We start from the raw sequence: 16,612 nt of genomic DNA, 5'->3' as shown, positions 1-16,612 counted from the left end.
TTATTGTGAGATAATCACATCTTTGGGCCACTTTGTTTCAGGGATGAAGTTCAGCTCCTGACACTAATGATTACTGTACTCCACTGTTCATTGCTTTATTGCACATCTAAAATGTTTTCATTGGAAATGAAAGTGTCATTTTGTGCTACATTAATCTAAAACTGTTTCATAAGGCTAACGATAGTTTCTAAACACTAATTTTCTCTCATTTTTGTTACCAAAAAAAAACCCAGCAAATGAGCATACATCTTCCGCTAAGTAATTTGTGAAGACTCTTCCTAATTGATTAAAATATGTCACCCTTTAAAAAATTATTTTTGCTTTCCTGTTCTACAGATTTCAAATTGGAGCTTATAAGTGCTTTTTGAGTTTTACAGCCTTAAGCAAGTAAATACCTTGGAGGTATTGGAGTGAAGTATTACTTAAGAAAGAATAGGTGAAGAATGGAAATCTCTTTAGATCAGGCTTATTAGGAAAGGCAAGGTGAGCCTGGATTCCAGATAAGTGTGGCAGGGCTACACACCTGTATAGTAATAAACAAGTGTTTTATCATGAGCATGACACTGGTAAGGTTTTAAAACAGTGGGCAGTAACACTGCTGTTGTTTTGCTGGCCTTGATTGTGCTCTGAATGTTGTCAGCCAGAGCAGCTTACACGTGAAGGTGCACATACCATTGCCTTTAAAAATAGGACTTAACCCTTTTAAAGACAGAAAACAGGCAGATCATGGTGTAGGTATATGTGTGATAGCGACACTAGCTGAAGATTAGGGACAAATCATAAAAGCTACATTACGGGGATGAGGGACATATTTAACTTGATTAGTAACTTGTCATTCATAATGTAATGCATATGGATTTTTATTATTTGTTATTTCCACAGGCAGTAGCTGTGTGTGTCCTGTCTAATAAATGTGTACTTGGAAAATATGCCTGACAATTGTATAAACAGGTTTTGTAAGGAAATTAAATTCTTACGTAGGCTTGTTACTGCCAATGCAGAGTGCTTGATCCAAGATTAACATCTTGATCACTGTAATATTTTCTTTCTCTGTAATTAAACTAGTTTTAAGCAAGACCTGACAGGAGATGAGCATGAGGTACAAGGATAAGGATGAACTAAGTATAACTAACTTCATCCTCTGGCAATGTATCTTTAAAAGTGTGTATAGTAATCTTCCAAATACACAATTGCTGAGGATACAGAATGCCCCCAGGTTTACTCTCCCAGATAAATTTGCACCAATGAAATCATAATCCGCTTTTAAAGAGATAATTAAATGGTTGCAGAAAGTTGTAGAGGCACTCAGATTTCATGTAAGACTGACGTTAACTGATGTAAAGTCACTGATCTAAGCCACTGTTAAGCCAAAATAAGTGTCTTGACAAAGCTGCTTGAATTGATGATTGTTTAATTTCCAAACATGAAATTAAGTAAGTACAGTGTTTTCATATAGGCTATTTCTATTTCTCTCATTCCTTCCCTTGTTGTGACCTACGGTTTCAGACTTGAGGGATAAAAAGAAGACAAATAGCAAAAGATGGGTGCTGGTTTGACTAATTGTATCTGTATTCCTATACCTCAAAACTGGAGTGAATATTTTACTGCTTAGGGAAAGCTCCAGTGCAACACTGAACCCGTTGTTTACTTCTCAGTATTTCCTCTAATTATCTAAAAGAAAACTCTTTGAAGGGGAAAAAGGGGCACTGAGGGGAAAAAAAGTTAATGGGTCTCAAAATCTTAGCAAAAGGTCTTCACTCTCTTGTTTAGCTCCAGTTTTTGCACTTGAACCCAGATCATGAAAGGCTTGCAGCTTGCCTACTGCAATGGCACAGGCTACTGAGTTCCTCCCTGTGCTCAGCAACTCCCCAGGAGTAACAGACTGCCCTAATATTCCCCAGCTTTTTTTGTACAGACACCTTACCTGCTCTCCTGTCCTGCATTGCTAGGTAACACCCCATCCCTCAGGCATGCCAGTCACACCACTCACTTTGGTATCATCTGCAGATTTGCTGAGGATGAACTCAATCCCACAGTCTGTGTCACCGATTAAGGTATGAAACTCTTCTGGCTGTGTCTCCTCACAGCCTCTCATGCAGCCCCAGCCTCACCAGCATGGCAGTACAAAAAGCAGAAAAGGCCTTGGCTCTGGGCAAGCCCTGCTCAGCAATAACAAAAACATCTCTGTATTATCAACCCCGTGTTCAGCACAAATCCAAAATACAGCCCCATACCAGCCACTGTGAAGAAAATTAACTCTACCCCAGAAGAAACCAACATCATGTCACATAAAGGGAAAGGGCCCAAGGACGGAAGCTGTAAAGCCATGAAAATCTTTATAGGAAAGGTAATTATCAAAGGGACATTAAATAGTAGCTGAGATGAAAGAAGAAATTAATAGTTAGAAAAGAGAGAGAAAAAGAAAATAACTCACAATTTCATTTTCTTGCCACTTGAATTTAGGGGGAGAAGATATGACCCTGCTTCGCTCTTTTCTGTGTAACTTTGGTGACAAACTCAAGCCAGCCTGAGCACCACTGGGATTTATTGAATGTAAAACTAGGGGAAAATTAAAGGAAGAGTGTTTCATTATATTTATCCCATATCCCCCTAATTTCTCAAGCAGGACATAAATTGTGTTTGTTACAGTGAATACTGTGGTTTTGGGGAAATATTTTATGTTTATATTGAATAAAAATTCTAAACTAATCAGCTAGACTGGGATTCTTTGAGATGAAAGCAGGATTTAGCTTCTGCTTCTCAAAGAATTGAACATTATATACACTGGAACTTCTCACATGTTGATGACTCTTTGCAAGATTTGATAGACTATGATAAGGAGCATATTTTTCAGAATTGTCTGAAGGTCATCAAGGAACATTACTTGTAGGATCCAGATTTCAACCCAGATTATGTTCATACAAAATCATTTGCAGCAGCTGGTCTCTGTGCCTGGGCCATCAATATAGTAAAATTCAGTGAGGTATGTATAGATCAGCTCTTGAACTGGCCCTGATGGGGGAATTTTGGTTAATGAAATTTTTATTGTTTTAGTAGGCTCAGCTTAGTGTTCTGAGGAGCATGTAACAACCACCAGAGATAAAGAGGGAAGTATTCAGTGCTTAGCAGTATGTATACATGTATTTATTTTTAGTAGGAAGTGGTAAAAATGATGTAGCTGTCCAGGACTTTTCAATTGTCATTACAATGCAACAGTTGGGAATATTCTCTGGACGTACATGTTTCACTTGAAACATCCGTCCTGGCTCTGGCTGTCTGGAGTATAAGACAGGGCTTATCACTTGTGATTCCCTGGAGCACCTGGCAGCAGGATTTCTCCATTCATCCTAGCATTATAACATGCTCATTTAATTACAGAATAGTAAAAACTTATCAATTGTAGATGAAATCTACTCAAGTGTAATGCCTGTCTAATTTCCACCTGTATTCTAAAATCATGAAAGTGATACATATAAATTAATTCCAGTTGGAGGGTAGATCCACTAAAGTTGCATTCAGTTCTGCTTAAGATATCCTTCTATGCACTATCATAAAATCTGTAGTCAGTAATTGTTGGAGTCCAGGGCATTCCTTTGGTTGCCCTGGAGGGTCAGGGACCTGGGCAGGGGGGTCTGGGACCCCAGCCCAGAGCCCAGGGCTCAGAGAGACACTGGATTTGATTTCAGTCCATGGGAGAGGCTTCTTGCACTGCAGGAAGCATTGCAGGCCACAAGAGTGTAAAAATAGTAGTTTAGTATATCACAGGGTGAAAAAACAGTGAGTTTGGGATTCTTGGCATTGAAGTGAATGGGGCAAGATGGAGAATTTAGGGCGTTGTCTCTTTCTTCTTCCTTCTTGTTCCCTCACTCCATTTCTGCAGTGACGTTGGCACAAAGTAGTTAGTGAGGATTGGGTCAGAGTAAAGATGACCTTTTTAGTAATAGTGATAGACATTGGTAAGAAATAGTAAATAAAGAATACGTGGCAATTAGTATAAAAGATAAAGACAGCCCAGAGACGGGGGGAGTCACCAGATGTCCGAGCCGCGGCAAACATCTTTCGGACACTGAGAAAATTGTAAGATAAGAACTAATAAATGAAGCATGTAACCTTGAAGACTCCGTCTTTTCCTGCGTTTGGCACAGAGCTTTGCAGAGGGCCAGAACTCTAAGACCACCTGAATGCCGGGGAATTTAAGCTCCTAAAAAGGAGCCCCCGACAAATGGCGTCCCTGAGTGCGCAGAAACTTCTGTCATCCCTGAGAGTGGACAGAAACAACTGCCGTCCCTCAGATGGGACAGAAACAACTGGCACCTCAGATGGGACAGAAGCCACAGGCGTCTCTGGTCAGGCAGCCACAGGCGTCTCTGGATGCACGACATCTAGCATCCCTGAAGGAGAAAAATAAGACCTCTGCAGCAACATCAAAGCTCTCAGAAGATCAAAGCCAAACGAAGACAACTCCGGAGAAGAAACACCTATCTGGCCAAGAAGAAGAAGAACAGCTCATTTTCAATTCGTCCCAGACGACGGTTTTCCAAGGGGCCCTGGAACCCGTCACCCTGAGATCTGCGGGCAGTGATCAGGACACACCCTGAGGCGGACTGGACACAGCTGCAGCAAGCCTTTCGGCTTTGGTATTTCCAAGGAAAGAAGCTGCAGAAAAATTTGAGGATGCTCAGCAAATTCTGGTTCCTGTTCAGCGGGAGAAAGAGAAAGAAAAGGAAAAAGAAAAAGAAACAGGACCAAATGAGGTGCAGCTTCCAAAACATCCTGGAGAGGATGAAGCAGCAGCAAAGCCACAAACAAAGGAGACAGTTTCGGAGGCAGACACCGCACAAGCTTCTGCCAAACCAGAATTCAGTCCAACAGAATGGACAGACATAAAGAAATGTTCAATGAGTGCAAAGGGCATGAATATGCCAGTGAATTATGGTACACAGAATGTAAACCCGAGATGGGAGAGTTTGGATCGTGAAGTTGTCAGGGATCAGATGAATCTCTTGAAAGGGGATTGTTTTGTAACATCATTGCCATTCTTTCTTGCAGTGTTGGGAGAAAAAATGCCGTTGTATGGGTTGATTTTTCAGTGGGATTCATCACAAAAAGACCCATTGTTGATTTTAGAGTGGAATTTTTTATCTTACAGGTTTCCGAAGATGATCCTCACAAGTCAGGAAATGATAGCTCAGATCATCATCAAAGCTAGGACCAGGCTGCAAACAATGGCAGGCAAAGATTTTACAACAATTTACCTGCCTTTGAAAAAAGAATATTTTGATTGGGCATTGCGGAAATCAGAGGACTTGCAGATTGCATTGTTAGATTACCCAGGTGTTTGTACTATTCATTTCCCAAGCCACAAGCTGTTGAAAGCAAAATTAAGTTTCAGAGAAAAGCCAAAAATAAGTGAGGTGCCATTGGATGCAATAACAGTATTTACCGATGGCTCTGGAAAAACTCACAAATCAGTAAGTACATGGCAGGATGACATCACAGGGGAGTGGAAATCAGATATAAGAATAGTACAAGGGTCACCACAGATAGTGGAATTAGCAGCAGTGGTCAGAGCTTTTGAGCTGTTTCAGCAACCTTTTGGTTTGATCACAAACTCAGCTTGTGTAGCTGGTGTGGTCGGGAGACTTGGAGATTCACTTTTGAGAAAAGTTGACAGTGAAAGTTTGTATTCATATTTGCTGTGCAGGAGGACATTGTTGCAAAACAGGAAACATAAATACTTTGTCTCTGACATGAGGGCACATTCATCCCTCCTGGGATTTTTGGTGGAAGGCGATGCACATGCAGACAAATTGACCATGACAATTTCAAAGACTTTACCAAACATTTTTGAACAGGCAAAAGTGAATCATGCATTCTTTCATCAGAATGCTCAAGCACTAATGGGAAGTTTTCACATTTCCAAAAGTCAGGCAAAGGAAATCATTAGTGCTTGCCCAGATTGTGAGCTTGTGCAGTCTTCTGCATTCATAGGAGCAGTCAATCCAAGAGTAAAACTGAAGGAAAATCCTTCGGTTCTGATCAGAAACCCAGAAACAGGGCAAATTGAAAGGCCATTCAAATTAATAACTTGGGGCAAGGGATTTGCTTGTGTTTTCACAGCAGTTGGACTGGCAGCAAAGCACGTGAAATCGTACTGAGTCCAGAAAACAGAGACGGACCCCAAGACTGGAGGAAGAGAAGTGGGCACGCAGATGGAAGCCGGTGTCAAGACAGCAGACATCCTTTCGTTCTACGTGCAAAAGAGACTCTGGGACTTGAGTTTTCTTTGGGGCTTGGGTGGTGTTGCATTTTTAGGGATTCCCAGGGAAAAGAGGGCATTGGAAATGAAAGAACTATCCTTGTGCCTCATTCTCTCCTTGGTTGCCTCGAGCAGTGCGGCAGTTTTGCCCGTGGCTCAACCAAAAGAGAATGTTTGGGAAACTCTAGGCAATGCATCAGGTTTGGATACCATCTGCCTGACTCACTCAAGACCAGGAAAACCTTTTTCAACTTGTTTAGTGGGGTTGCCAGTGAGCAAATGACCGATTCCTGAAAACATCCCTCCAGTGATTTCAAAGTCCATTGTAAATTCAGTGGACCAATGGGATGTTTGGATGAAATTCCTTCCTGTGGCTCCTTTTGAACCCCAGGAACTGGAAATTCTTGGGTCAGTCCAAATGCAATTCTGTGTGAAATTCGGCCTTTCCGGAGTGACAAAAAATAAAGCTACAGACGTCACTCCAAACCTCAATTTTTACAGAAATTCATCATCTTGGTGTAATTACACTAAGATGCTGGAAAAAACATCCAATCATGTTCCAGATCAGTTGCTGAGGGGAAACTTTTTCATTTGTGGGGACAAAATTTGGTCCACAATCCTGGCAAATGCCACAGGTGGTCCATGCAGCATTGGAATGCTTTCATTGCTAACACCCGACATGACACTGATGAGAAAACTAAAACAGAGAGGGAAAAGATTGAGTTCAAATGTATGATCCAAATTGTGGTGATGAGGTTCACACATGGAGCAAGGCTCAGAGAATTGCAGTTGCAATTTTTTCACCACAGGCAGCGTCAGGAGCAGCCTTGGCACAATTGGATCACATGGGTTGTTGGCTGAGCAAACATGCTTGAGCTGTCTCTCTTGCACTGAGTGACATGTTGTTATACATTGACAGTGTAAGACGAGCAAGTCTCCAAAACAGGGCAGCGATTGATGATCTTTTGCTGACCCACGGGCATGGGTGTGAGGAATTTGAGGGAATGTGCTGCATGAATTTGTTGGATCATTCCAAATCCATTCATGAAAACATCAGGCAGTTGAAGGAGAGTGTCAACAAACTTGGAGAGATAACTGGGTCATGGATGGATGGTTTGTTCAATTTGTTTGACCTTTCACCATTGTGGAAGGAAATTTTGAAGATAGTTATATATATTTTAGTAGGGCTTGTAATCCTTCTCATGATTTTGCCGTGTTTGTTTCCATGCATACGGCAAACCATGGACAGAATGGCCAAGGAGGTGTTCTTAGTTCAAACAGGAGGGGGAGATGTTGGAGTCCAGGGCATTCCTTTGGTTGCCCTGGAGGGTCAGGGACCTGGGCAGGGGGGTCTGGGACCCCAGCCCAGAGCCCAGGGCTCAGAGAGACACTGGATTTGATTTCAGTCCATGGGAGAGGCTTCTTGCACTGCAGGAAGCATTGCAGGCCACAAGAGTGTAAAAATAGTAGTTTAGTATATCACAGGGTGAAAAAACAGTGAGTTTGGGATTCTTGGCATTGAAGTGAATGGGGCAAGATGGAGAATTTAGGGCGTTGTCTCCTTCTTCTTCCTTCTTGTTCCCTCACTCCATTTCTGCAGTGACGTTGGCACAAAGTAGTTAGTGAGGATTGGGTCAGAGTAAAGATGACCTTTTTAGTAATAGTGATAGACATTGGTAAGAAATAGTAAATAAAGAATACGTGGCAATTAGTATAAAAGATAAAGACAGCCCAGAGACGGGGGGAATCACCAGATGTCCGAGCCGCGGCAAACATCTTTCGGACACTGAGAAAATTGTAAGATAAGAACTAATAAATGAAGCATGTAACCTTGAAGACTCCGTCTTTTCCTGCGTTTGGCACAGAGCTTTGCAGAGGGCCAGAACTCTAAGACCACCTGAATGCCGGGGAATTTAAGCTCCTAAAAAGGAGCCCCCGACAAGTAATGAAAGAAATCTTTGACTGACTCACTGTTGTGTAGAAAGATGGGTATAAAGCATGGGTATATATCCTGTAATGATAGACTACTAAGATTATCTTAAAAGTCTTTCACCAGGAGTAATTTGTAATTTTTTCTAGTAATGTGAGACCAATTTCTTCTCTAATGTACCAATGTGGTATGTCTTTTTCAAGATGTATTGTGAGAGAGAACCAAAATGTTGTGTGCTGACTTGGGCTAACACTGATTTAGCAGCAGCTACAGGAAAACTAGAAACCATCAGGAAAAATCTTCTTGTAACTACTGCTTGATTAATAAGCTTCATTCTCTAACACCTTGAGCCCACTTAATTTCATTATTTTTTAATTTCTTTGTTTTAATATGTTTTATTTTTATTGATTTTATTATTATCTAGTTCAAATATTAAAGGCATGCCCTCATTAGGAATTATTATTTTCCCCACAAATGTACTGAAGAACATTCCACAGTTTGGTGACAGCACACAAAGCTGTTTACCCAAAATGACTGAATTTCCTCAAAGCCATCCAGGCACATTATAACCAATAGACTAATAACTGAAATGGTGGTTGATAGAAGTAACTGACTGGGAGTTTGACAAAGAACATATGCCAAGTTTTTAGAGCAGTAATGACCTACTGCAGTAGTAGTAGGTCATTATACTGCAGTATAGCCATAACATCCAGAAGGGGCTTTAGGAGCTCACGCTCGTTTGTGTTAACATTTGTCATTAAATATACAATAAAAGCAACATCAAATCTCTGATTTTTTGAAAGACCCATGAACACAGGTACATGTGTGTACACATGCACACAGAAGAGGAAATTTTGATTAGTCTTTTACTGGCAAGTGTCTTGTGAGTTACTGACGTGATTGAAGACCACACTTGTCATCAAGTATCTGTTGAACTTTTGAGAGGGATTATTTGTTGTTTAAGTATGCATTTAATGGAGCAACTGCAGCACAAAGCACTGTTGATACAAAGACATCTTATGGCATCTTGGGAGGTGGTGGGTGGAAGGAGTTTCGCCTGCAAGTTAATCAACTTTACTTAGCAAAGATATCTTCAAACACTTCAAAAGCTGTGACACTCATTAGGTTTGAAAGACTTCGACTTTGCCTCAGACCTTCTTGTTGGTTATATTTAGACCTGTAATTTAAGATATCAAGCAATGAACAAAGGCTGAACAAATCTGTAATGTGGAGTCTATTCTCACTGTTTTCTCTTGAATTAGCATTTTTAAAGAATGAAAAACATTCACTTTTGTGGAAATTCTTGGAAGCCTGTGAGTTATGATATTTTAGAATTTAATTCTTTATTTCAGGAATTTCCTGGTTTTCTTCCTGCTATTTTAATATCCATTTTTTTCTTGTTCTGATGGAGGTACAGTTTTTATGGGTAAACAAAGATAGCTTTTTACCATCTGACTTTCTCTTCTGACCCCTCTGAACCTCACCCCAAAAATCCCATCAGCTGCTACAGCAGATATTTTTCTTCCATGTGAAACAGCCTTAGCCTTATGAACTTGGAGTTGCCCATTCATATCAAAATCTGCCCTAATGAAGCTTGTATCTGCGCTAAGAGACAGCTTTGTGGAAGTATCATGGTGTTTTATTTCACATATATATACTGATGTATGTCTATTAAGTACAAATGCTTTTGGACAAAAATAGCTTTTTAGTGTTGTTTAAGGGAGTTGTGGGGGGTTGGGTTTTCTTTGCTTTTTGGGTTTTTTTTCTTGTTCTTAATACACAGCAGTCAACCCTGAAATTCATGGAATCTTATATTTTTTTAATGTGTTCCTCTGAAAAAAGCACCAATACATCTCTGTTCCCTTCCTGACAGTATCTCAAATAACTTTTTCCTGGTTTAGGTGACCCTGCATTCAATCAGCCTCCAAATCTGAACCATCCTTTTTTTACATTTATTTACTTCCCCTGTCTTCTCCTCATGCATTTTTCTGAGGGTTGTTAGCAGGGGTCTTTCTCTCAGCTATGCTTAGTTCCTAATAGGAAGAATTCTCCACTACAGGCAAAGTTGCAATTCCTTTGCATTTTTCTGCTTCTGTCATACTGTCTTTTACTACGAACACTTTTACAAATCACTTTTTAAAATCCAGGATTCCCTTTATATGGTGGCAGGATCTCATTAAAACTATTATTTTTATAGCTGATTCATACCCTAGCTGATCCACCTGATGAACTTTTCTAAGGAACCGTAGCTTTAATTTTGAATTCTCTAGCAGGTATTACTCAGAACAAAAAAAAGCTCCAGAACTCATGGGGTTGTTGAATGGATAACTCTATAGCTGGTCAAATTCACTGTTGAGAAATGCAAAATAATACAAATTTGAACTTTCTATGAATGCTTCTTGGTAGCACTTTATTTATTTGTATCTTAGAGAAGAAGACATCAGGGCTAATCAAGAAGAATTCAAAGACAGCCTCGAAGTTAGCCCTGTATTGAGCTGAGAAAAGGAGTGGATTACCCCCCAAGATCCTTCTAAACGACACCATTTTATAATTCTAAAAGTAAACAGAAATTTAGTTCATCCAGTAATATTTTACAAGATGAACTTCATCGGAAGAATAAAAAAGGCAATGCCTGTTTATGCAGTGTGTATAATATGTACGCTAAGATGTTTTTGTAGCATTTAAATAAGTGTTATATAGTAAAAACTCCTGCACACACCACTCAGGAAAACTTGGTTTTGACTTGTTTTTTGTAACTGAGTTGTGAGTTAGCTCAGAAATACAAAGATGCCCAGAAGAGATTCAGTTTTATTATATGAAAAACCTTAAAAAATGTATACACTTAAATAATTTTTTTATCTACCATTTCCGTACTGAGGATTGTTGGGGGGAAAAAAAAAAAAAGAAAAAAAAAATTAAGCCAAATTATACCTCTTGGGCATTTCTACATTTGCTTCTTGCGGTCCACATTGCATTCATCTTCCAGAAAGAATGTATAGTCACTGTTTTTAAGTGCTCTACTATACAGCCCCAAATCACTTCACTTCAAAAGCTTCAGTTACAGTGCAATCCTTTGCACAGGACAGTGCAAAATATTGCTCATTCTAATCTCCTATATAGTCTCTATATAATCTCTATATCAATAGAATTCTCATATGTCATTCTTTTTTCCCATTTGTGAGGTGATTGAAGTTGCTGAATTCCACAAACTGCTTATCTCTATATATGCTATATCCAAACAACTTCTATACACTTGCACTAACAATGATTTCTGTATCTATTGTACTCAAACCATATAATTCATTGTTAATGGAGAGAAAATGTTAAAATGTTATCTAAAGAAAATACTTGAAAGTGATTGAAGTAACCTAGTTTTAATTACATGTCTAATTTATCTAATAGCTATGTGGCAGACTGGAAATGATCAAAATGTCTATAAGTAGTGCACAACATTAAGATACATATAAAAGACATTGATAGCTTCCCCAGGTCTGGCAACTAGAAGGAAAAAAAATAAAGTAAACAGGCACCAGAACTTTAAACAATCTATGAAGCTTAGAAGGAATTTTTTCCAGAATTACAGTAAATTGGGAATATGACTTTATAAGATGTTAATTCAAAAAAATTAGGAAATTATATGGCTGAGAGATTATTTCCTCTGATGGTTAGTGCCATAGTTTCCTACCTGTGAAATATTAGAGGAGGATGGGAGGCTGAGTTCAGTAGATGGAATGATGTCTGCAGATTGGTGAGTACAGGATCCCTTCTGTCTTTGCACTTTGCTCTCTGGGCTCATCCTTTTTCTCAGTCTAAACATGTACAACATGGTCAACAGTGAATAAATTTCTCTGCAGATTTTCATCCCCATGCAATCATCTTGAACTGCACTGTTGAATGTTACATTTAAAATCAGCTCAGCTTCCTCAGCTGGAAGCTTACATTAATCCATATGCTAAAGGACATGGTGTGCAACATGGGGACAACTGTTATGTACAGCAGTAGCATTAACCAGAATTAGCTGATGAAAAGATGCAAATTCAGCATGAAACATTGACATTTTGCTGTCATCCATCTTTAGAGTTCTAATAAAGTGCTGTAGATATATTCAGCAGTTTTCTTTGTCTTTTCTAGAGAGTTTTGCATCTAGCAAGGTTTCAACAGTTCCATTTTTCCAGCCATGGTACTTCCTGATCTGCTTGATTTAATTCTTCATTCAGTATTTTGTAATGTGGACCTCTGGCCTATGCTACCTGTTCCAGCTGGTTCATGTCACGCTTTGTAAAGGTAAGGTTCACTGTGCAAGGAAGTCTGTGAAATTAGTATAAAGGGAAGGCAAACTTGTATTTTTTTCTGGGAAAAGAAAAATGAACCATGCAGGCACTTCTTAGCAACAGGTACTTAGATTTTATTTACCTTAGTGGCTGATAGCCCTGTGTAGCCCATCGACCTGTAGAAAGCTTTTAGTGCTTATCTGAGTTATGTGAGTAAACAACTCAGGGTTGTATCCACAAAAACAAGAATTCTTCTAATGTTAAAGGATGGTCACTCTCTATATATGGACATTTCTCTGTACCTGTCTCTCTGGGCTATCAGCTGACTCTATCCAGTCAGCAAGATTGCCCACTATTCTTTGATTCATTTCTTGCCCTTTTCCCTTTCAGTCATTTATTTGCCTGTCTCTTTTCCATCTTCCTCTATCAATTTTCTGAAGAATAGACTTCAAGGCATAGCATCAGATGCTAGTGATCTCTGGTTCTGCATTCATGGATAACCTGTGCTCCCTAATTCATAACTCACCTTCTTTCCGCTGGCAAAGCGAAAGGAGGAAGGACAGTTGTACATATTTTTCACATGGAAGCTTTTGTGGCCAGAAATTCTCAGTGATGATAACCAGTGCAGCTGTTAGTAGTCAATAACACACCTTCAATCTAGGCAGCACAGTTAAGCTGACCTCCTTTCACTTTTCATGGGCTCCAGAATACCTCTTTAAATGAGAGATGATGAGAGGATCCGCTGCCCCCCCAGTCAGTTCGCAGATAGCACCAAGCTGGGCAGGAGTATTGATCTGCTGGAGGGTAGGGAGGCCCTGCAGAGTGAACTGGACAGGCTCTACTCCCAAGCAACAAGGACAAGAGGGAATGGCCCCAAGCTGTGTCAGAGAATGATTAGATTGCATATTAGGAAAAATTTCTTCACCAAAAATGTTGCCAGGTAGAGTCACCATCCACCCCTGAGGGTATTTCAAAGATGCGTAGGTGTGGCATTTAGGGACATGGTTCAGTGGTGGGCTTGGCAGTGCTGGGTTAACAGTTGGACTCAATGATCTTAAGGGTAATTTCTGACCAAAAGTATTTTATTATCTATGGGCAACATTGTAATAAATATTGTTACAATAATCTTTTTTCGATGGTAAATATGCACGGGCTGGTACTAATAGAAATGCACTATGTAATTCAAACATTTTAAATGTTCTGAAGATGATTTTAAAAAATTCTGTGGAGGATGATAGCTATGAATCCTTTCTTGTATGTTAAATTTTTAATATTTCATCAAGTCCAATAACTGCTATATAGTAAATTTATTACAGTAAATTGAAAGAAGAGGTAGTTAGGAAATATGAAAAGGGATGGTTTCTTCACAAGCAAAATTATTTTATAAGTATTTTAAGTGGAAATAAATCAAATTTCCATCCTTCATGAAACTAGTTATCTACTAAAAATATTTGTGAAAGTTATGATTTTTTGCATTCATATATATTTCACAATAAGTATGCCTATACTACGCAAGGAAAAAAAATAGAGAAGTAAAGTTTAGCAGTGGAAGGCTAAAAAGTTGGGCCAAGCTGATCCTTTTTGCAGAAGTGGTGCAATTCTTATTATTTATCATTACAATCATTGTTATTAATATATGAGAGCACTTAAAATATACTTTGTGCCTGACAAGGATTATACAAGGGCACAGTCCAGCAGGCTGGCTATGGAGAGTAATGGCTCTCTGCTGTGATTTATGGAACAGTTTCCTAGCACTAGCTTCCTCGAAAACAAGTATATTTAAAATACATGGTTTATCCCATAGAATTTAGGGTGCTGGGGTATAAAATGCAATATGTAATTCTGCTGTTGCTAGACTTTATTTATGTTGCGTGCTATGAAAAGATGACAAAAGGGAATGGTGTGCTTTGTAGTGACAACTTTCCTATTCAGAAATCATAGGATAAGAACTGCTGTGATAAAGGAGACTGTTATGTATCAAAAAAATTAAATCCCACAGATATTGAAGCATTGCTTACTGTTTGTCTCACTCTCTCATCTTTACTACCTGAGCCTTTGATGGATGAGTGTACTTGAACTATAGTCAGCTCTATGTTATCATGCAGGCAAACTTGAGCTGTCTAGAAATAAGACTCTCATAAAAAAGAGTAGAGAACTGTTACTGTGCTGGTTCTTCTCATGCCTTGAATGCAGGACTGATGAAGTTTTATTTATAGCCCATCTCTGTTAGATGCCCTTTTTTAGGGCAAGTCCTCATACTTATCGAGTGTAAGTCCTCATTAGTCCTCTTAAGATTCATCACCATAAAAGTTATATTGGCTGCCTCATTATCTCTAAAGAAATCAAGTCAACCTTCTTTATTAATCTACAAGATGAATCTTTTCCCCTTAGCCAATAAATTTCTTATTTTAAATTTATAAATAATGTCTATATTTCCTGGTTGCACACCACCAATTCAATCATCAAACCTGACAGAAGAGAGCCGGATCTCTGATCCCACAAAAATGGTAAAAGCAGCCTTTGTGGAGGTATGCACAAATTGCTTCTGCTGCTGTCCTTCCATTAAGCCCAACGCAGGAAAGTAGAACTCAAGTGGAACTCACTGTTGTTCTGTATGTTACTCTTGAGAAACAAATTGGTTTGAGGCAACTTCTTTAGAGGCACGTGCACTATGAAACCTCTGAAAGCAAAGCCAGGAGTGTTGCTGCCTTCTGTGCAGAGTGCAGAGAGGTGTGGTTGAAGGTGCAGATCAGCGTAAGATCTGCTTGTGAGCAAATTAATGAATGCTTTTGTGTCTCTAGGCTCATATGCAAAATGGGAATAATAATTCTGCCTTGCAATTTTTTGTTTTAAATTGTTGTTAGTTAATGTACTTTCTGTGATCCAGGAGCTGCAGGAAAAAACCACAGAATTTAGCAAAACATTTCCTCTGAATTTTGTATCCCTCAGAGTTAAAGGTACTGCCTACAATTATTGTCATTAAAATATATTATTCAAAATAAAAATAATAATACTTTTAAAAAACAAACAAAATCCCAAAACAACAAACCTTAGTTCCACTATTTACCCATCCCTTTTCTGCATAAGCTCACATCTTCACTTGAGAAAGCAGTTGAAGAAACAGTCCTATATCAAGATGATGTAAACAGAATAAACAAAATTACTGGCCTAGCCAACAGGTTGGTTAAGTGACCTGAGGTAAGAAGATCTTGCCTGAATGTTCATCCTAGTGTGAGGTTTTAAATAGTTGAAATTTTTTGTTGAACAGGAGGCTAAGCCTGAATTTTTGAAGATTGTGTGGGAGAAATAGGTGGAGGGGGAGGACAAAGGTGACAGGATGACAGGTATTAGAAATCCTTTAACCAAAAAAAAAAAAAAACCACCATCCAACCAAACAACCCCAGAATACAAATAAACTCTCAATAAAATTGTGTGAGCTAAAATGCGCTGCACCACAATTTTATTTTCTAAAAATCAAGTATTGCTGAGAAACTGGTATTGGTATGATTGCTGGAGAGAAATCTCAATAACGAAGACACCACATTTATCCACAACTGTGAACACATTGTGACAGCCTGGGCAGCCTCTGGTTAATGAGCAGAAAGACTGAATAATCCTCTAGGTCAGGATGGAGCCGCCCTGCCTCTGCCCTTGCTGCACTTTAGGTTGCAAATAAGTGGAAGGCACCCGCCAGATATTTGCTATTTGCTTTTGGTTTTTTTACAGAAACTAATAATTTTTAAATAAGAATGAAATGCATTTATGTTAAAATTATATGTATTTCGGTGTGATTATTAGCTTTATTTGCAGACAAACATCATTAAAGCTACTGCACGCTTATTTAACAGAACCATTGGAGTCAGCTACAGCATTGTTGAGCATTCTCTCCTGGGTCTTTACAGAAATTTTTGTCTCAATTCATCATCTAGAATTTTAACAACTCCTTTTTCGACAAATAAGTGTATATGGCAGGAAATAGAAGGTACGAGGAATATTTACACTATGACATGAGTTCCCAAGGTAATCTGAATAAATATTTTAAGTTGCATTTCTTAAAATCCCTGTGACCTTGCTTTCTAAGATCAGTGTGGATACTGTGGATACTATTGTTTCTGAAAATACCTCAGCAGAGGTTAGCAATCAATATTAAAT

At 39.0% G+C, this 16,612-nt stretch overlaps 1 protein-coding gene across 1 annotated transcript in view; it reads left to right on the top strand.

The window, feature by feature from the left end:
* Positions 1-16,612, top strand: part of DNAH11 (dynein axonemal heavy chain 11) — an 83,604-nt gene that overhangs the window by 45,416 nt on the left and 21,576 nt on the right. Inside the window, 5 exon segments of the mRNA XM_040060947.1 lie at positions 2,249-2,347; positions 2,801-2,983; positions 8,393-8,494; positions 13,282-13,308; positions 15,548-15,643. Of these exon segments, the coding sequence (XP_039916881.1) occupies positions 2,249-2,347; positions 2,801-2,983; positions 8,393-8,494; positions 13,282-13,308; positions 15,548-15,643 (507 nt within the window).

Source organism: Hirundo rustica, chromosome 1, assembly GCF_015227805.2.
Source record: "Hirundo rustica isolate bHirRus1 chromosome 1, bHirRus1.pri.v3, whole genome shotgun sequence".
Taxonomy (NCBI): Eukaryota; Metazoa; Chordata; class Aves; order Passeriformes; family Hirundinidae; genus Hirundo; species Hirundo rustica.
Note: the sequence above shows the minus strand (reverse complement) of the source record. Positions and strands in the feature narration are given on the sequence as shown.